Below are 22,049 nucleotides of genomic sequence, written 5' to 3'. Positions count from 1 at the left end.
CCAAGCTCTCAATTTTCTTTAACCCCAATGTGTTCTCCACCCATTTAACAGCGGCCTGGAGCAATCTTGAGTCAATCACCTCCTTACCGCTCTCCAAAGAGGTCTGTGCCTTGTAAGCATCAGAGATTTCCCTGGGGCAGTAGAACAGAGCTTCAGGGCAACACCAACTCCTGAACGCCCTGTGGGAGACAGAAGTTGTCCAACGCCCCTCTCAAGCAGAGCTGTCAAATCATTTCTGTACTTCTACCTCCAAGCCCATTCCTACCTATGTCCAAACCAACCTGCTAGACTGCCTCCCAACATGCTGTTTCACACTTCAGCTTTCCAGGAGGGGGCTCAGGCATGAAGAAAAGCAGCAAACGCACTTCTACAAAAATTAAATGTACTGTCTGCAACTGCTTGCATCCCATTTAAGGCTGTCATTTCTCTTCGTCGGAGGCATCACAAAACCCCATGCAGTAAATGATGAGGCAACTCCAAAGCACTGCACCTAGTAAAAATTTAATATAATAAAACAAATTGAAAACGGCAACATTATTTTAACCATTCACAATTAAAGTGGAAAAAAAATCATAAGGCAGCCATTCATGGAATGATTTTGTGTACAAATGGTTTGGAAAGAGACAAAATTACAGTTCCATACATGGAGTCAGGTAAACAGCAATGACCACGCAGTGTTTTTCCCTGGAAAGCCAAGGCTGCTGAGAGATGTAATAAAAGGGCAGTAAGAAAAGAAAAAATAAATTTATTTTTAAAAGAAGTTCAAGGTGAACAGGAATCTGAAATTCATCATAAACTTTTCCTCCGTACTGCAACCACTCCACCCCCGAAAGAATAAAAATACACTTCCCTCCTCTTCTTCCCGAGTCCCAGCCCAGAACAGGAAGGCAGCAGGAGTATTTATTCCACAGCATCTCTCCCTCATTCTGCATAGACCTGATACCACACGGACACATCTGCTACTGTCAAAAACTCCTTGAAGGCTCTGAACTAGCTCCTGAATAAACACAGTAGTTTTCCTAGGCCTCTTGGATAACATCAGTCTTTTACACAACCTGCCTGGAAATGGTTCTTTAAAGTCATTGGTGGGTTTCTGTGTTTAACACCCAGCCATCTGACATCCCACAGCTATCAAAAATGCCTATCCTGGTGTGACAGCTCTGCCATCCTCACTTAGGTTAGTGTCAGTGCAGCTTCTGCATCTGTCATCAGGTGCTGAAAAAGGAGTATTTCCCTTCTTTATATAAGGAATAATAAAAGAATCAGAACAGTAGGGAAAGTACTGAACACACCCGGATCAACAGAAATAGCTTTAGTCCAATTCCTATCGCCAGTTAAGAAATCATTAACTGAAAAAACAGCTACGAGATGATACATTTCCTAGAGGGACTTAGAGAAGGAAAGGGGGATCTGCCTGGCACTTGGTTAAAGTGTTACCTGCTAGACCTGCTGCCACCTACCTCACAAGAGAAACCACAGGCAGAAATGGCTATTACAGAAAAAGCAAGAGGAATTTGTTTTGCACCAAGGTCCCCTGAGGAGTAGAAAATGATACCAGATGGCCCTGACTACATGTGGTGCTTGGATTTACTGTGACAGATGGGGAGATAGGTAAAAAAAGGGGATATGATAAAATGGACCATTTTATTTAACTCATTAAAATAGTCTGCCTCAAGAAAATAATCCTCCATGTGGAACTAACAATTTGGAAAGGTTTGATCACTTAAAATTGTATATTCTTCTTATCACATAATTGAAAGCTTCCTTGGTCACTGCAGTTTCAGCTACAGAATTGAAAATAATAGTTCAACACAGAGGTAACACAGGCAGCCAAAAGAAAATGCTGTTGCTACTTCTAAATGGGTAGGGAAGGGAAAAAATGAAAAGAAAAATCACGAGTCTTCTATCACTTAACCGAGTGCCAAAATTAAAAATACTCGTTATCAAAATTTTTGTGCCAGCTTTAAGTTCCAATGTTTTCATTTAAAATCCCACACCTGCTGCTATTACTTGGCCTCTTATAGTTTACGAATCATTAAACTGGTGGCTGCCCCAGAAATTGGAAACATGATGTGAAGGCCAGGAGAAAAGCCAAACGATGTCCGCAGTGAAAAGGCTGCCTGTCACGTCCTCACCAGTACACACTCACCAGTACACACTCACCCCATCAGGTACTATCCACAGCCTCCCACACTGGAACAAAATGCGTGAAACAAGGACCTGATGCAGGTACCTCCCTAGAACAGCTTCACTACTGGGGTGGGGTGCAAGTGACAGGTGATAGTTTAAAGAAAAAACACCTACCGTTTTACAAAATGTAAAGCATCTGATGCTGCACTAAGCTACCTTCTGCTTCTGCTGAGGATCTGGCAAACTCCAGCTTTTGGAAACAGTTAAGTGAAAAGATTAAGCAAAGTAAAATAGTGAGATTATCAAGGAAGGAGGTAATTAGGGGGCAATCAGGAAAAACACTCAGAGCTCTGATTTAAACATCCCTGTGTGTCATTCACATGTGTCAGTAACCTGTGTCACTGAACTTTTTAAACAGGCAACTCACTAGTTGCATATGTATGTTGTAAAAAAAAAAAAAAAAAAGTTTAAGTATGTGCAGGAGAGGATCTCATCCATGTCATTAACTTTGCAGTGGCTTTTCAGAACAGAATTAAGCTTTGAAGGTCTGACGTCAAAAATGCTTGTTTAGGCCTGACACACTCATTCTATCTGAAAATACTGTCTTGTGGGAAAAGATGATTTTGCATTGATTTTATATAGTAAAACAGACAAATGAACAAGCGCTCCTGGGGATCAGTCCTAGGTCCAATCCTGGGATACACCTGTATTGTTACAAAGCCAACAGACAAGGCAATGACTAGTCCAAGACTCAGGCCATACCTGTTACTGAACTAGTAGACAAAGAGGATAATGATAAAAATGTAAAGATGTTAAGAGGCACAAGGGCCTGCGCAGTATAAGTGTTATGAAAAACAGTCACACTCATTCAAATGGAAACAAGAAGCACTTCAGTTAAGAAGATATTTCAAGCCTTGAAAATACATTTAAAAAAAAAATCAAAAGAAAAATGTATTTGGCAATGTTATCTTTAAAAAAGTGCAGACAGAGTATAGATTAAAAAGGGTACACCACTGAAAAGTTTTCCCCTAAAGAAAGAATTTTATGTTGAGTCTGTGCATGTCAAGCATTCCTGACTTTCCAATGCACTACAGTTATTAGATAATAATATATTTTGCATAAGAGAAATGGTGCCTGACAAGAGAAGGCTGTGCCTTGGAAAGGGAGGGATCTTTTACTACTGTTGTGCAGTCTCACTCTTCCCACAGTAACCTCTTAGGTATCAGCAGTTGGCAACAAGGCCTCCAGTAGATTCACTAAAACTAACACTTATCAGTAAGAGGCAAATGCACAATAGCTAAAGTAAAATGCCTAACTGGTCTGCTGGGAACCCATAATTTGGGTTTGTTTTTTTTTTTTAGAACTGCTTTAGAAATACTTCGTACTCTATCTGCAGCATAAGTATTTAACTAAACATGTTGTTCTGCTAGCCCTAATATTTTTTATTTAATGACATCCCTTCCCCCCCCCCGATTTCAGCAGTTCAGACTTTTGAAAGTGAGCTAGTAAAGTCCTCTGGTCCCTCAACAGCTGTCTCCACCAGGTTTCTACTCCTCAGAGCCCAAAACAGCTCGATTTCAAAAGACACTATGGTTCTCTCTCTCAACAGTAGCAGTAGTGTAATTACAGTACCCAATACCTAATTCCTGCTAACATTTCTGGTGCCTACACTTTACTTGGCAGAAGACTATCTCCCAAGAAATACTGCCTTTTAAAATTTATTAACAATTTCATAAACAATCAATATTCTCCTTACTTCTATCCTTCGCCTTAAATAACGGAATACACCACAAAATTCATTTGCACTTTCTCAACCAGCTGATTCCCTACTCTAATCCTACACATTGTCTACATCATTTCTTTCTTATACTGACACTTCTGTGACAATAGCAGTGTTGTCCAGAATTCCAAGTGCAGCTCATTTTTGCAATACAATTAGTGACAAACATTACAAGACCAGTCACGCCATCAGGACAACATAGAACCGATGTGGGGAGAGCCCTCTTCTTCATTAGTTAGACCTTCAGCCTCTCACAAGGCAGCCATCCTTTGCTTTTGCTCTCAGCTCTGAAAGCTGAATTGCAGGATACTTTGGTGATTGCAAATTCGTGATGAGTCGTTATGTTCTTCCCCGCTCACCTTTCTTTACTCCAAATTCCATCTTCCCTGAGAATAGGGCCAGAAGTAACAATTAAAATAGCAAATGTCTTCAGAAAAAAAAGTTACATAGAATTTATGTCCGGCTGCCATTTTGCTACACTAAAAACTTTCCCAGTATTCCTCATTTTGCAATCAAGGTTCCCTCTGAACTCCGTAAAGTGGATGGGATGGATGATGGGTAAGAGACAATGATAAAGGGAGCAGCCCACATTTACTGCTCACGTCAGATCAAGAAGAACGGTGAAATTCGAACGTTTAGTGATGGTGTCCAATGGACAAAACTAGAGGAATAAGGCATCCTAATACTAGGGCTGCCACCTCCAGACGACTGAGTCCTTTTCCTCCGCTTGGTTCAGGTTTGTGGCTATGAGCAATTCCTCCTACTTCTGGGAGGACGTGGACTGTGGCAACGTAAAGAAAAGTCCCAGCAGAAAACAGCATAGCAACTCCGGTGGCATTGACTTCTGAAAGGGCTTCTTTGCTGCTCTGAAATGGAAAATAACAGAAAGAGCAAAAGTGAGGATAATCAGAAGCTCTTCAAGCAATAATAATTAAAAAAAAAAAATGTCCAGACACAGTAGGATTTCTATCAATTCTTAGTCTTTCGTAATGACAACGGTTTAATGTGTTGTTTAATGTCTTCCACATTACTTGTAGTAACTGACATTTTAAAGTTGATGTGGGGGGCAGAAAGACACCCCTCAGTCCAGATAGGTCACTACAGACTTCTAGGAACCCTTACAGAAGAAAAAAGCCACAATCTATGCAGAAACGTCTTGTTTGACCATTTCACAGCAACATAAAAAAAATTGTCAAAATGACAAAAAGTGCTTTGAAAAATATAAAATTTAGATTGCAAGCTCACAAAATTTAGGAAGGACACTGAGGAATGACTTTTTTTTTTTCTTTCTAAACAGTTCAAATAAGATGTTAGCCTTCGCATATCTGGTCCCCTGCTGGTCAGAGCAAGATTTGCTAGATTTAAGCCCCAAATCATCACTCTTTCATTATTTCATTTGGATGTACAAGTAAACATCCCAAACTTTTCCAGAATTTCCATGCAAATTCCATAAATAAATACATCTTCTAGATCAAAAACCTGAGCACCTCTTCACATTCATGCTAGGATTAGGATCATGCTACATATCATTGAATGTAATGAAATGCAAACCTCCTTGTATCAGTTTCAAAATGCTTCTTGAACAATTTCCAGCTCACGTGTGCTGTTAGTTCTCCAGTATACTCTCAGGTTACTTTTCCAAAGAGCAGAAATACATTTTCTGCTCTGGAACTGTTGAACTACTGTGACAGGTTTTGCATCTTATCAGTTCTGTGTTCTTTCTGAAGTGCAAAATGCAAACCCAACTCTTAGTGAGCCTACACCGAAAGAATGCTCAAACACCATTCTCATTTCTGTTTACAACCCCCACCCCTTTCTGCTGCCTCCTGTGCCAGGGCTATCAACTTCTTTCCCGCAAGTAAAGGGACTGGCCTAGATGATTTACTTAATCTTTCCTTTTGTGCCTTGAGTTTTATGAGATCACGTTATACTCTTTATGGTAACATCGTGAATGTCACCAGCACAGCCCACAACAGTTAGAAATACAGGAGCATCATCACAGGATAAACTCATTTCACAGACCATTGGTTGTATAGAGCCAAGAAAAGACTATGCTTTCAGGAGCATGAGAAGCAACCAGCTCTAGAACGGTGGGGAAAACTAGCAAAGATGATTGTCTACCTGCATATTAAAATGAGAATGCATGCAGCAACACTGAAAATAACTACGTGGTAATCAGATAAAATGTGGTATGTGAAATTTTCAGAGGGAAGAGGTAGGAAAAAGACAAATCAGTCTTCTAAAAAAACCCGAAACCTATACATAGCTATAGAGTATCTATACCACTGGTTCTGATGGAAAGAAGGAGTTATTGTTCCATGCATTCATATTGCTAAGTTTTTATCTACTTTTTATTAAACATCTCCTTTCTGCTAATTTTTTTCAGTTTGGGTGTTTATTTATTTTTTCAATTAACCTCATATGTTGTTTTTTTTCCCCCCAAATTCCACCACTAAGCTACATTTTGGGCAGAACAAGTATCACAGACTTACCTTGCTTAGCCCTAAGTATGTCACCATGGACATAACAGGTGCTGCCAACGCAAAGACCAGCAAGTGTTTTCTAATTCTATTCCGCTCCAGCCCAGCGTGCATCAGGAAGGAAACCAGGCCAAAGGCAGCTGGTGCCTGCAAAAAACCACAATACTCACTGGTAATACAATCCCTTCTAAAATCCCCTGAAATCGGAGATAAAGTTGAAATACAACTTACTAGTATGAAATGCATTGAATTGGCAGAAATTCAGGGAAAGCACTAGTATGTTGCAGTTAACCCAAATCAATAGAATTCTGCAGAATGCCCTACCTTAAGAACAGTACCTAATGGAAACCTGTGCTCAGTCTCTCAAAGTACACATATTTGTAGTCATCATAAGTGTTATAATGTTCATTCTGAGTGGTTGTTATAATCCGTAAAACACCATTAACTTCTGTAATTTCTTTTTTTTTTTTTGTCCTGATATTATGGATCCTTAGATGGACAGTTTCTACTACACTTTCAGCTACAGCAGAAAAATTCTACAATTAACATGGAGAGGAAAACATTCCCAAAGAAATACAGCTGTCAGCCCTCGCATGAGCAAAGACTTAAAATCTCTTTTGATTAGTTCAAGCTTCAGTTCCCTTTCTGTTCCCACCGGGAAGCAAACAAATATTTCCTTCCTCTCCCTCTGCTAGCATCCAGTTTCTCATCCACAAGGCGTAGCTGTCCAGCTGCTCATGAAATTGACTGTATTTGTGCTCAAAGACAATAACAGTCCATTCTGACAATTTTATTTGAGATAAGTCAATAACTAAAATATATCAAGTAGTTTTTATACACAGAATCTTTTTTGTTTTAAGCCTAGAAGGAGGAAACTGTTACTGAGGGGAAAAACGATGAAAAAGGCAACAGCATCAAATAGGATCAGAAGAATAAAAAAAGACACCAGAGAATAAATACGTTTCCCTTTCGATACTAAGGATTTATTGACATTCTTTCATAGGAAATCTGATATTGTACAATTTCAGAAGACAGTTAATTTGAACATTAAGAATAATAAAAATAAGTTTCACTTGGCAATAGCCATAAAGTAAGATTCACAGCAAGACTTGACATTGTCACCCTTGAAGAGGGTTATGTAAAGCATAGTTCATTGTATGAACAGTGAAGAAGTAGCAGATCTGTATTTCCTAACATTTTGGATATGCAATTACAGAAGCAAGATTTTGGATGAACGTGTGACTAACTACTGTAATATATACAATATATATATTGTGCTGCCGTAAGACAAATATGCATCTGCAGACATATGCTTAGAATCCATATAGCTAATATATACCTTTGTACAAACATTAAGGAAAAAAGAACCTCCTCTCTTCAAGAGCCATTGTTTGCTTGTTACCAGACAAAGTTTAAAAGATTTTCCTGCAAAAATGGCATATGACTGACATTGAAGCTACCACAATAACAGAGGTAACTGAACGTTTTATTTTAGTACTCTGGTATTAGGTGGCTTCAAGAGTAACCCTTTAAATACTAAAATGCTTTATAACATAAATATCCTTTCAATTTTCTTGACAATATCACAGAACCAAAAAACTATTGTAAGCAGCATAAAGCTGCTTGTCCTCCTTGAATACACTAGCATATCGTTCTGTGCTTCACCCTCTAAAACTTCTCTAAATACGTCTCTTACAGCGGTAAGAATCTTGGGGTCAGGTGGGAGTTGGTGGTTTTTTACTTGGGTTTTTAAAAAACAAAACCAAAAGCCACCCATGAAACACAACACCTCACTTTATCCAGAAAAAAATCAGCCTGAAGCTGCCACATTTCTTCATGAGCTATTATTCTCTCCCTACTTTTGGGAAGACTTTTCCCAATCACTGCAGCCAAGGTAGGCAGTTGCAATTCTCTCTCACTTGTGCCTCATTCAGATTTAGCATCCAACATTTGTTATTCTGTCATACACCATACCAGTGCTTTTCGGTCCTTGAGGCTGTACCATTAACCCTTTTATTTCAGTTGTGTTACACATTTCTAGGTTACATCACTAAAGAAACTTAAGATCTTTAGTAATTTCTATATGCTTTAACGGTCTTTTAAAGAAAAATACTTTTTGGATGATGACTCACCTTGTGCAACATAATTGCAACAAATACTATCAACTGGACGCTAGTCTGAGAAGTAGAAGCTGCTGCACCCAATGCAACACCATCAGCTGAAAGAGGAGTGCAAATTCATGGATTATTCCTCCATCCTGAGCAGTTTCAGCTTTCCCACCCCCCCAGTGGTTGACAGTACAAAACATGTCGATCTGTTACTCAAAATGCCATTAACTACACCAACCCAGCACAGGATTCGCTTCCCTTTTTAAGCCACAACAATTTCAGGACTTTCAGACAACCCTCAACAGGAGTCATCTTTTTTCCCCCAAGACCATAAAAACCCTATTGAGAATCTACTCAGTATTCACACATTTGGACATGTTAGAACCAGGTAACAAGTTATTTTAGTCTTCTATAGTAGAAGTGGGTTCCTGTCTAAAATTAAAAATCTGCCTTAGATTCCATGCATTAAAATTTTAATTGTTCCTCTTTAAATTATTTTAAAAAATATGGATATTATTGTAAATACTACTTTCTTACCATTTAAAATAAATATATTGTCTAAATGAAATAGGAAATGGATACTATATTAATCTTTAACATACAGATACTTTGGTTAGTGAAAAAAATGTATTTTTTTTATCAAAATCTTGACTTATTTAGACAATAACTTTCAGCAGGAGAGTAAAAACATCATATTTGTACTATATATATATATATAGTGAAGAATTACAACATGAACATAGGTTAACTGCTGTACATGTGTAACTTTTTCAGCCCTTGCAAGTCATCCCAAATCTGTTTGAAATCTTTGCACTCCACCCTATAATCTCCTTTTTTCCACAAGATAATTCTTTTTTTAAACTTAGGTTTTTTAAACCCTTAGTTCTTCCTTCCTCCTCCCCATGTTTGTGTTGTTTTTTTTTAATTAAAAAAAGTCACCCTCAAAACCAAAACACAGCTGTTTCTAACACATCTAAAGACAAGCCAATGCAATGGAAGTCCTTGTCAGCTGCTAACAATAAATAGGTCCCACATTACCTGCAGCGTGGACTACTAGTCCCAGCGTCGTGGTGATTTTCGAGTTGCCTGATCTTGCAGCTTCTGGATCTGAAACAGTTATGAGAAAAAAAAGTTAGTATAAAGAGAACAAACATACAAATTATGCTAGAAGAAAAACTGTAGGTTCCTGTCTAAAATTAAAAATCTGCCTTAGATTCCATGCATTAAAATTTTAATTGTTCCTCTTTAAATTATTTTAAAAAATATGGATATTATTGTAAATACTACTTTCTTACCATTTAAAATAAATATATTGTCTAAATGAAATAGGAAATGGATACTATATTAATCTTTAATATACAGATACTTTGGTTAGTGAAAAAATGTATTTTTTTATCAAAATCTTGACTTATTTAGACAATAACTTTCAGCGGGAGAGTAAAAACATCACATTTGTACTACATATATATAGTGAAGAATTACAACATGAACATAGGTTAACTGCTGTACATGTGTAACTTTTTCAGCCCTTGCAAGTCATCCCAAATCTGTTTGAAATCTTTGCACTCCACGCTATAATCTCCCTTTTCCACAAGATAATTCTTTTTTTTAAACTTAAGTTTTTTAAACCCTTAGTTCTTCCTTCCTCCTCCCCATGTTTGTGTTGTTTTTTTTTAATTAAAAAAAGTCCTTAGTTCTTCCTTCCTCCTCCCCATGTTTTTGTTGGTTGTTTTTTTTTTTGTATTAAAAAAAGCCACCCTCAAAACCAAAACACAGCTGTTTCTAACACATCTAAAGACAAGCCAATGCAATGGAAGTCCTTGTCAGCTGCTAACAATAAATAGGTCCCACATTACCTGCAGCGTGGACTACTAGTCCCAGCGTCGTGGTGATTTTCGAGTTGCCTGATCTTGCAGCTTCTGGATCTGCAACAGTTACGAGAAAAAAAGTTAGGATAAAGAGAACAAACATACAAATTATGCCAGAAGAAAAATCGTGTAATCGTACAAGTCTCTACCAGCAGTTTAGGTAGTTCTATTCAGTTCTGAATATTCTTCTTAATATCTTTTGTGTTTCTGTATTAGATTTACGGTAAATTTTTTGATACTTAACACCTTCAAATTACTTGAAGTTCTACCAACAAACAAGTGACAGAATCATAGACAATTCTTTGCAATTTACAGGATCACTGATATAAGCAGAAGCAGTCGTTTTTCTTAACTTCCTGAAAACAAACGTTAAACTTCTGTGCTACCAAGAGGAAGACAAGCTCGTTTTGCATCCACAGAATTCAGAACTGCTCCAAGAGTCAGGATGATTTTCCCCCATATAGTCCAGTGTCAGCTTTTTCCTTCAGGTGACAGTCTGGGGCAGTCTCTGTTGCGCTGATTTTCCAGCAATTCCCAGCAACAAAAAATTCTACTTGTCATTGGCAGCAGTGGAAAGATTTCCCTCCAACATTACACACCACAGAGAAGAAGTGCAGCCAGTCCTGCTTGAGGCCCAGCGTTTTTTTGACAATTCATACAGCACAACAGGGCAATATCCACCACGAGGCAACAGACACTGAAAGTGTTATGAAGAATCACTGCAGCAAACAGGGCAGGTAAAGTCCTACACAAGTACAGAAATCTTAACTGTTTAATTACAAACAGTTGAGCAGCTGCTATTTAATTATAGTAGTGGTGAGTAAGCTGACTACAAGCACACTTACACAGCTACTTTAATAAGTCTGCGCAGCTGCCAAAAGGGAAAGTCCTGTTCTTTTCCTCCTGCCTGTCTCCCTGCCCTCCAGTGTCCCTCTTGATGCCCACACACCCACGTAGTTGCCCAGTGAGTCAGCTCAGGGAAGTGAACGGGCTAAAAATTAATGTATTCTCTTCAGTCAGATTGATGTTTTGAATCAAGGGGAGTCTGTTTCAGCAATCAATTGCATAAGCTCCTGTTAGATGACTGTGATAGTCTATTCATGTCAAAGCATTCACAAAGAACATTTCCTTTAAATTTGTCTTGGATTGACCAGAACTAAACACACTCAAGGAGTGTGTCACATTTAATTTCATACCTCCATTCTAACCTAAAGAATTTTTCTAGTTCAGAGAAAGTAAAATCTAGCCACTTGGAGATAACAAAACTACCAGACATTGGTTCAAATGAGAAAAATGTTTTTCTCTGGTAGCAGAGAATAATTGCAATAACACTACAACATTCCCTGTGACAGAGAGAGATACTAGACAAAACTTTACTACATATCCTAATTTATAGTGTTTATCTCTAACACAGATCACAATCAATTTTCTCCTGATAGCTGCTTTCATCAGAAACATCAGAAAGGCTCATAACTTGTACAAGCCAAGGATACTCCTGGCAGTTGCTTACCAACATCCCCTTGTCATTCTCACTGCCTCTGTTTCCTTTGAAAAGCTCTGAAAATCAGCTAGCCATCATTGTGGCTCCATTTACACTTCTCCAGGAGCACAAACACCAGACAGCCCCCACAGTGGCTTCCCATCCATCCCACCACACTAACCCCATGTAAGCATTTACACAACAGCACTATGGGCTGCCAAGGATCCAATCAAAACACATCCTGCCTCCATGTGTGTGTTCTACTTCTCCTTCAAGATCAATTCCGTCATTTTTGAGGGCCAAATTCTACCATCAGAAGAAATTATTTGGGAGAAAATGACCAGCAAAAGGCTATAAAATACTTTTTTCGGGGGACAAAGTGCCTTTGGTGCATTTCAACCTGCAGTTCAAGCATGAAGCCACAGGCAGGAAAAACAAGCAACCTTAAGCATTTTGAGAGTCTTGCAATGAAGCTGAGAAGTCTTTGGACCAATGAGGAAATATTTTGAAGTAAGTGAGGTTCCAGACTAGTGTGGGAGTCCAGCTGTGCAGTTACAGTTAAGGGCTTACATCTAATCATTTCTGCAGTCTTATGTAAGATAACGTCCTGTTCTTTGCAAATTTTGTCTACATGTATGACAATTAAGTAGGAAAAACAAATGAAGGTAAGACTAACCTGAAGTTTTTTGGAAAATCAAAGAAATCCCCTATGGGTGATGCTGTAAAACAGACAATAACTCAAGGTGACTTGACAGTCACCCTCCACTTCCACATCGTATGTGCTCACACAATTACTTCATGTTAGCAAAGCAAGCTCTCATATTATGCTGAATTCCGGGATAGATATCCAGCAAAAACATTTCACACAGACCTTGCTTTATGTCTGTAAAGCACCTACTGAAACTCCGGATGTGATTAGTTAAATTATTAAGGGCTTACATCTAATCATTTCTGCAGTCTTATGTAAGATAACGTCCTGTTCTTTGCAAATTTTGTCTACATGTATGACAATTAAGTAGGAAAAACAAATGAAGGTAAGACTAACCTGAAGTTTTTTGGAAAATCAAAGAAATCCCCTATGGGTGATGCTGTAAAACAGACAATAACTCAAGGTGACTTGACAGTCACCCTCCACTTCCACATCGTATGTGCTCACACAATTACTTCATGTTAGCAAAGCAAGCTCTCATATTATGCTGAATTCCGGGATAGATATCCAGCAAAAACATTTCACACAGACCTTGCTTTATGTCTGTAAAGCACCTACTGAAACTCCGGATGTGATTAGTTAAATTAAATCCCAATAGCGGTCAAGAAAAATGCAATTTGCTATTTAAGACTAATTGGCAAAGTGAATCTTTACTTACCATCTGTAGAGTGCAAGTGAGAGCTGCCTATCTGGTCCACCAGCAGCATGAAGACAAAGCCGAGGACAAGGGACACACCGATGTAGGCGTGCAACCTGGAATGGTCGTGGCCATACTCATGTACAGCCGGGATTTCTGCGACCTTCTCAGACTCCATCACACGCTGCATCTCACTCGCTGGGTGGTGCTTCCCTGCGGCAGGAAAGCAAACAGATTAGGGGACAGGGGACTCAACACAGGATGGTCGCTTTTCTCCTCTTTTGCTGAAAGCATTCCTCATGCTTTCTTGGACAATACACAAAACAAAGGACTGAAGCTGCCAAAGGAAATTTGTTTGCTGGTAATATTCAAATTAAGGCTTCGCTACACATATACATAGGTTTATGATCAAATAATAATCTGAATCATTATATGCTATTTGGTCTCAGCCTACAAGGTCAAAAATTAGAAATAAGGTATTCTCAGGCCTATAGGAAAATACAGAAGTAATAGTAAATGACTTTGATAGAAACGATAAACACCTGTTTTGGTAACAAGCAACCAGTCCGAGTTAAATTATACTTGGAACTGGACAAACACAGACACCTCTCTCTTCCTCTCTTTTTTTTCCTTCCAGTTACACAAATATACCTCGAAGTTTCCTTAGGCACCTTTCTAGGGTGCCATTTAATTACATAAATGAGTGAAGTTGCAGGAAAAATGTACTGAATGCTGTTAAGGTCTCAGAATCTTAAGCTTAACTCTGAATATCCTAAATATTAGAAATATTTTTTGTAGTTAGACCCATTAATTTTGCCTCTCTGCAATGTAAAAAAACACCCCAAAAAATCCTTACAGACAGACTGGTTTTAGTCACAATACTGGGAGCTGGGAACTGAGTCTGGATTCATTCACAGAACAATTTCTTTTTACCTAGGTAAATGCTTCTGATATTACTACGGCAGTAACGGGAAGTGCCTTTTTTCCTCTACATATAAAACTTTAAGTTTTATAGCATCGTACCCATTAATTTTGCCTCTCTGCAATGTAAAAAAACACCCCAAAAAATCCTTACAGACAGACTGGTTTTAGTCACAATACTGGGAGCTGGGAACTGAGTCTGGATTCATTCACAGAACAATTTCTTTTTACCTAGGTAAATGCTTCTGATATTACTACGGCAGTAACGGGAAGTGCCTTTTTTCCTCTACATACTATAAAACTTTAAGTTTTATAGCATATAGCTCTAAACAGTAGACTGTAGTTTTCATACATGAAAAGTATGCCCCATTTAGTGGGGGAAAAAAAGCAAACATTCACAGCAATTGTATTTACTGCTAGCCATATTATTACAAGAAAAATTTAGTCTACTTAGAATTAAAACTGAATGGAGAGCAAACCCACAACTACAGCTCATTAGAGACATCTGACATCAGAGTGCACAAATTACAGTACAGTATAAAAGCATAATCAGAGGTTCTTTCACTTCTTGATAAAGGATGATTCTATATATTATCTTCTGTTTACTTTAAATTTAAGCAGAATAACAAAAATTTAGTGGAAGCTAAAAAGGATAAATTAAAGCATATTACTAAAAAGAAATTTTAAACAGTGTAGAAACAAGAAGAAAAGCAGAGTATTACAATTATCTCTCAATCTCAGATCAGCAACATTACATCAGACACTTGCAAAGTTCTCTACAGCCTCAGCTTGATAGTCCTTTCTCCTGTCACCACTAAGTAGTTGCTGTTTATCTTCAGATAAACTTCTGATTCTGAGCATACTGGAAAAATCTCATACATGCAATGGCAATGTAATAGCATAAGATCCCAAGCTAAAGCAAGATTTAAAATGCACTCCAAAGAGAGGCAATGAGCTCTGACTATTTAAAATAATGTCATAAGCTCAAATCAAGGTTTACTTCGACTTCTGGGTATAAGATGTGCTCCACACTCATATCTCTACAAGACACATAATAGCCGTTAGCTTCGAGCTATTAATCAGAGCCTGTGAGGTTTTGAAGACTCTCAACAACCCTGTGCAGATTCTACATTTAATACCACCCAAGAAAGAAATGTCTCCTACTCTGTGAATTAGTCCTATATAACCATAATTTTCAGCCAACTATATTAAGGTAGCTTAATTCCAAGATGCTCTTCAGTTTCAAAGGAGGAAATTCTTATGACGGCAAGTACATATGGATCTATAAAACGCTTCCTGCGACTGCTTTAATGAGAAGCAATCTAAACTAGAAAAAGCAACAGCAAATAGTCCACAATTTCATTCTCTGCCAAAGGCGTCTTTATACCTCCTTTGAAGTTCCAGTGAAAGTTAAAGTTTAACCCTCCCCAGAACAAGGAGCACTACACGTGGCAGTATCATGTGTTTGTGATTCTGTGCCGGATTTGCTGTGAAACCTTCCCACCAAACTCATGGTAAAAGCCCTAGAAACAAGCCCAAGCACATTGTAACACCATGACCTAAGTTATCTTGAACAAGGCCATCTGGGTTCTTACCCTCCAAAATGTCTTCATAAAGTGCATGTACTCCTTCTGGCACGATGACAGCCAAGGCAGTTCCACACAGCAGCCCAGCGCCCAGAACAGTCACCAACTTTAATCTCTCCTGCAAGCAAGTAGAAAACAAGTATTACCTTTAAGAAAGAAAATGTTTTCTTTACTCTGCATCATTAACAAAGGTTGGGGCAGGGGAAAAGGGGCAAGAAGGAAGAGAATGATCCACAAAACCTCTTGCTGATTTTTATTCAAGAGCTCCAGTTGCAGAGTCCTATACTTCTAACGATTAACTTTCTGGAAAGTGAACACATGCAGCGTCTGATGCAATCAAGTGAAGTAGGAAATGAAAGTTAAAGATGATCCATTTGACTGTTAACATCAGACAAGAAATTAAACAGTGCATACTTCAAAATAGCAAGAATTGCTATATTTGGCACTAATGGTTATTGGGGTCTAGCTCACCCTCTAGGGACTCAAACTGTAGGCCTTGCGGAGACAAAGACTGATGTGCATGAATTTTGAAGCACATTTGCAACTCTACATTTTATCTCCATTCCAGGTTTGTTTTCAAATATATCCTTCCTACTAGAAATCATACATAAACATGCAAGTTCCCTAAAGTCTCTGCTAGCTATGGCACAGAGCAAGATCAATTGCTCATTTGCCAAAAAAGCCAATCTAAATAATAATTAAAAAAAATACAAGAAAGAAAACTAAATTACCAAAAGCAAAACCAGAAAGAGAACCACTAACATAAATGCATCTACAGATAGAAATACATTGGTTGAGTATGAAAACTGCTAAGTCAGCTGTATTTATATAACACAGAAAAGGACTAAGAAAAGTTTTAGGACTACAGAAAGAAAAAAAAAGGAAGATTTTAGACAAAAAAAGCAGCAGGAGCTCTACTTTCACCTACGAGTTTAGAGAGACAGAAGAAATTAAGCTGTTATTAGACTGTGACAAGAGAGATGGAATATATTTGAGTATCTAAACCAAACAGTTGCTCTTGTGCAGAAGCTTGCCCTTAAAATTGCCATACTTTAATGGCCTTCTAATAGAGTATCACTTAAGAACCAACTTTCTTTAAAAACATAAAACTGTGGATAAGAGAGTAATGCAAGACACTTTCTTTTGTACCTGAAAGATCTGATGATGTTCCATGTATTAAAAAAAAATATATATAAATAAGGTGGCAGGTGAAGTTTTAGAACCACAGCATGACAGCACTTGCACAATGTCAGGTAGCTACAAAATATGGCAGAAGGGACTGAATCCCAAAAATAGGTCCAAAACTACAGTAATAAAATATAATTTTAAAAGTCTTACTCAAATGAGAGTTTGAATGAGGGAACTGCATCAGTCAAACTGATAACGGTGCTAATATACATTTCATGTCAGTCTTTTTTTTCTTTTTAATCTGATTAGGAGATGCTTAAATGCAAATCAGTGCTTTTTTTTTTTTTTTTTTCAACCATTTCTAAGCCTTCCAGTGGCACTTTAAAAGGAGTTAAAGACTGTAAAGGCATTTAGGGCATTAGAAATCACATTCTACTCTCCAGGTAATTACAGAACATGGCAATCCCCCTCTTCTCTCTACAAAGACAGGTTTTAATACATATTTGTTACATAAGCATTGCAAATTTGCAATTAAACTTTAACAAAAAAATACACAAACTTAATGTTCTTATAGTAAAGAAAAATAGTTTAGTTCATATTCGAAGACAAATTTCTACAAAAAAGATTTAAAAACACACCCACAAAGAATTTATAAGTGCTTGCTACCATGAGTAAGAGTTATCTTTCTAGTTATATTCTAAGTTTGGGCAACAAGAGAGATATCACCCCTCCCAAACCGACTGAATTCTGTTTTACCAGTATAAGAATACTTTACTATTACTTTTGGCTTCCTTGCAACTACAACATTGACAGGCTAAAGTCAAACCCATATACTGAACATCCAGTTATGTAAACATTTAATAGACTCTAAAAATATGACAATTTGCTGAGACTGTTTCTCGTAATTTCTGTAATAGCCCTTATCATATCATATGAAGCAACCATAAGAGTTTAGATGCTCATAACTACGTAGCATACTTTTTGTGGCCAAATCATCATATTCTCCAATGCAAAATGAGATGTCTGGGTGCTACCAAAATACTAACGTTAATTACTGAGGACCCGGAGACAGAGGTCAGCGTTTAACTAACAGGAAACCACTTGCCATGTACCGTTATTATGCCATCCATTCTCCTTCATCCACCATAGCGACACACGTCGTTTCATCTCCCAAAATAGGCCACACTTGCATAGAAGAAATAGGAGGCTCTAGAGAAATGCACAACTAGCTTTCTGAAAGCAAGCCAAATGTGACCATATGGAAACAATTAGAGCACTACTGGGGAAATTTCAAATAGTACTATGCAAAAGATGCAAACACCTGTAAAAGCTTCCACAAACACGCACTGTACACTGGCACGTGGAACAATCACACTTGGTAAACTGTTATACAGTGACAATCTACATGAAAAGATAATCTTCAGCACCCACTGTTCATAAAATCGTTTTTAAAAAATATAGTGTCTTACAAAGAAAAACAAGATTATTTTTATACTGTAGCACTATAATCTCTTTTACATACATACATAAATACAGGGAAAAATGTGTCAGAAGTAATACTGTCTTATTACAACTGCAACTACAGAGCACTGCTTGATTTCATTTGGGCATCTGTGAATTTTAAAGATCCATAAAAATAACACATACTAACAAGTTACTGTTTAAAGAGAAGTTTTCATCTCCTTTTCAGTACAAAATATTTTGACAGTGAATACAGCAATCTAATAAATTGCAGCCTACCCAGACAGGCAAAAGTCATCTAGGTTGATCCAAGAAATCAAACCATTTCAGTTACAAAACCCACTTGTTTGTCTCTCGTTAAAAACAGGAGCAACACAGTAAACAGTGTTAAAAAAATGCATGGGAAAAGTCTTAAATCCTCAAATTAGCAAACTGTTCTCCAGCTCAGCGTTTGCTTTAAATCTACGTGGTACTGAAACTCGGACCTAGCAAAAACTCACACCTGCAAGCAGTTTCACTCCAGTCAACACTGCCCGCCTATGTTAGGCCAGGAAAGATTCAAAGTGCTAGAACTCAATTTTTAAAATTTTTTTTTTTTTTTTTGCACATTTAGGCTACGACATAGGAGACAGTCTCAAGAACTGGGATACAGTTGTTTCCAGAGTAACCAAAGTTAGACCAACAGAGTACACTGCATATAGAAATAAAGGGAAGCTCTGTTCAGTCTCTACCTTTTTACCATCAACATTTAGTCATAACTGGCTTTCCTGGAGTTTTATGTTTTCAAAAATATCCAAATATAATTAAAAGAATAGAAACCAGGGTGAAATCAGAACACAACCGATAGATTCCACAGCAAAAAAAACTCATTTGAAGAAATGTATTATTAACACTAATGAACAATTTTATTGTTCTCCAGCATCTGGGGTATATTATGCAAAGCATTCATTTTTGTTTTCGAACCATTATAAATGGCCAGTGGGAGGAGGCATTTTTCTCACCAAGGCCACCTACAAAACTTTTTGCAAATGACAGAATGCACAGTCCAGTCATTTCAGCTTGAAATTGTTCTCAGACCTAAGCAATCATTTTTAAACAAAACAATCCTAACATCTAATTATACAGTCCCAGGATTAGCTAGTATTTGCACATAATTCACAGAGAGATTCAGCTCCTCTTTTAAACCAGCATAGCGCGTGGATCCTTAAAATATCTAACTTGTGTAAAACTGTATCAAGAATATCTGAGAGTCTAAGGTATCACAATAAACTTGATCACACGTGTGTGTGCTGCAAAATACGGCACACACAAAAGACTAATAAATGTGTGATCATTGCTTACACAGAGTGCTTTTTTTTTTTTTTGATCCACAACAGGTCTGTATTCCTGTAGCTGTTGGGAGCCCCAAAAGGTTTAGGAGCCTCCTGATTTGTCTATATAAACATAAATAAGCCACATAAAAACAGATCAAGAACTCTACGTTCAAACCATACCAAATACAAAGTTGGAGACAACCGATGACTACCAAGCATATACATGAGGAAATACTAAATAAAATAATAAAAAAACCCCAAAAACAACGCTAGCATGCTAGGCAGCATTCTCAGCAAATTTGCAAAAAATTCCTTCGTAGGCTTCAGGGCAAAAGTGAGTTTTGAAGAGCAAGATGGCGGAAGCAATAGCATTAAAGACATGTAAGGGAAGGTCCATCAAAGCATCAGATGAAGCAATGGCAAAACAGAACTATGCTAATGTTTATGTAAAGCCTTCAGAATATATGGTCACGTTTCAATCCATTTAGCTGAACGGTACTGTTACCAAAACAGTTCCCTCCTTGCTGTTCAGAGTCTACTGCTGCCAAAGCCTCCTAGAAACGATGGGACCGAAGGACTGCAACCACGATGGAAGAACAAGTCACATCTCTCTTCCAGCATTTTACTTTCCAAAAGAAGTACTGCTCCCAGTAGAAATGGGAAACCTCTCATAGGAGAGCTCTCACCACCTTAGAACAGCTAAATGCTTACTACACCACAACCGTATACAACAATCATCACTTAGAAAGGTTAACAACCCCTCGGGCATGAGAGGATATTACGAGACTGCCAGAGACTGTAACCATCAACACCTCAGTAATCATCTCTTAGAAGCACACAAATACATTCACTTCTAAACTCCTGTTGGAACTGGGAACTCATTCAATCCATCAAAGTCTTCCTCTCCTTTAACATCACCTTCTGTATCCAAGATAATTTACCAGAAGAATGCCTTGAATTACACAGGACAGGATCACAACTTGAAGTTCTGTGGTAATCAAAGAGCTAAGGTAGCACAAGTTACGAACAAAACTGTGAACCAAACCAAAGTTTTCTGAAAAAGTTATCTGAATTGCTTTTAAAGCCTTGAGTAGCCCATACACACAAAATAAAATTTAACCCTACTTCAGAAGTTCCTGACACAAGCTTATAAGAATAACAATGTCCAGCTCCTATTATGTCTTTCCATTACATGCTCAGAGTTTGCTTCATCTGTAGATGAGATGCTTAGATTGAATCTGGTACACTTTTAACAGCTTTTATACACGTTGTAGAACGAGCATAATTTTACACTGAGATTTTGAATGAAAATATCACAACTTCCTTAAAAATCGTTTAAAGTTACAACATCACCCCAAACAGCACTGCCATACTTGAAAGGGGAGAGCACTAGTTCCTCCTGGCAGATCTCTCCATCTAGTTTCTGCCATTCTTCCTTAGCACCCATCGAGCAGTTTGGCAAAGCTGTCTTACCTCGGAAAAATTAACTGCCAAGGGGATAATTCCTGCCACATAGCAGGCGACCAGCATGGCCAGAGACAGCAGGCAGATGGAGCGGAAGTCATCCATTTCGCCGCTTTCTCTCCGGGTCCCTTAAAGTGAAATTCAACAGCAACTTTTCCACCTCGCCCCGCACGCCTTAACCCGTGCAGACACCGAGCTCCCAGGAAAGGCTTTCAGCCATGTCTCTCTCGCCCGGCGAATCCGGTGGCCCCTCTGGGTACGGCAGCCGCTTTCCCACCGGGGCCACCCGGGGGGGGTGGGTAACGGGTGGTGCTGCGGGAAGAGAGCGGCCCGGCCCGGCCCCGCGGCAGGCCTAGCCCTCACCTGAGGCAGCAGGGCCTTGCCCAGCACCCCACTGTCCCTGAGGGGAGGGAAAGCAGAGGGCGCCGAGGCGGCTCCTCACGGAAGGGCACCCTGAGGCGGGCCGCGTCCGTGGGGCGAGGGCTCCGGGAACCTTACGGGACTGACAACGCGCCGCCACCCGCCCCCGCCTCGGAGGCCAAAGTGGCACCTCCGCGACCCAGCGCTTCCCCTTCCGGGGTTCACGTCGATCCCCCCCCCCACCGCTTCTTCCCGGCTTCAAGATGGCGGGTCGGAGCCGCGGCGGGAAGCGAGCGGCTCCCTCAGCAAAGATGGCCGCTTCCCGGCATCCTCAGCGCCCCCCCGCCCTGCGTGCTGTGCCGGCCGTTAGCGCGGCGCTTCCGGTCGGGCGCGGGGGGTTGTGGGGGGAATCGTCGCGCGCCTCTTCTCCGCGGCGGTGCTGAGGGAGCGGGAGCCGTGATGGTGAGCGGGGCGGGCGGGCCGGGACCGGCGGCTCCTCCTCGCCCCTTCGAGCCTGCTTAAAGGGGGGGAGCCGGCGCGGCACAGGGGAGTGGGGCGGGCTGCTTTCTCTTCCCGCTGGGGTAGGCAGGCACGGCGAGCGGGAAGGCGCGGCGAGTGGCGGGG

General features: G+C 39.3%; 2 protein-coding genes across 2 annotated transcripts in view; one reads left to right on the top strand and one right to left on the bottom strand.

Moving 5' to 3' along the window:
* Positions 1 to 481: 481 nt before the first annotated feature.
* Positions 482 to 21,649, bottom strand: SLC39A9 (solute carrier family 39, member 9). The gene is made up of 8 exons (XM_014941828.1): positions 21,429 to 21,649; positions 21,075 to 21,193; positions 15,709 to 15,817; positions 13,214 to 13,405; positions 10,355 to 10,423; positions 8,523 to 8,608; positions 6,403 to 6,537; positions 482 to 4,776 (listed from the first exon to the last, which is right to left on the bottom strand). Exons 2-8 carry the CDS (start codon positions 21,168 to 21,170, stop codon positions 4,546 to 4,548), a joined length of 918 nt encoding a protein of 305 aa, XP_014797314.1. The 5' UTR covers positions 21,171 to 21,193; positions 21,429 to 21,649; the 3' UTR covers positions 482 to 4,545.
* A 117-nt stretch (positions 21,650 to 21,766) lies between these two features.
* Positions 21,767 to 22,049, top strand: part of ERH (enhancer of rudimentary homolog (Drosophila)) — a 7,931-nt gene continuing 7,648 nt past the window's right edge. The window contains exon 1 of the mRNA XM_014941829.1: positions 21,767 to 21,887. Coding sequence (XP_014797315.1) covers positions 21,885 to 21,887 — 3 coding nt within the window. The 5' untranslated portion in view covers positions 21,767 to 21,884. The remainder of the gene's footprint in view (positions 21,888 to 22,049) is intronic.

Source organism: Calidris pugnax, unplaced genomic scaffold (genome assembly GCF_001431845.1).
Source record: "Calidris pugnax isolate Ruff unplaced genomic scaffold, ASM143184v1 scaffold56, whole genome shotgun sequence".
NCBI classification, from domain to species: domain Eukaryota; kingdom Metazoa; phylum Chordata; class Aves; order Charadriiformes; family Scolopacidae; genus Calidris; species Calidris pugnax.
This window is presented reverse-complemented; position numbering and strand designations above follow the sequence as displayed.

What these genes read in the sequence shown, in the direction of transcription:
- SLC39A9 (XM_014941828.1), bottom strand. Translation starts at nt 21,170, where the DNA reads ATGGATGACTTCCGCTCCATCTGCCTGCTGTCTCTGGCCATGCTGGTC. An exon ending in TGGCAGTTAATTTTTCCGAG is followed by an intron (nt 15,818 to 21,074) that starts GTAAGACAGCTT and finishes ACTTGCTTGCAG; the next exon opens with GAGAGATTAAAGTTGGTGAC. An exon ending in TCACTTGCACTCTACAGATG is followed by an intron (nt 10,424 to 13,213) that starts GTAAGTAAAGAT and finishes TAACTGTTGCAG; the next exon opens with ATCCAGAAGCTGCAAGATCA.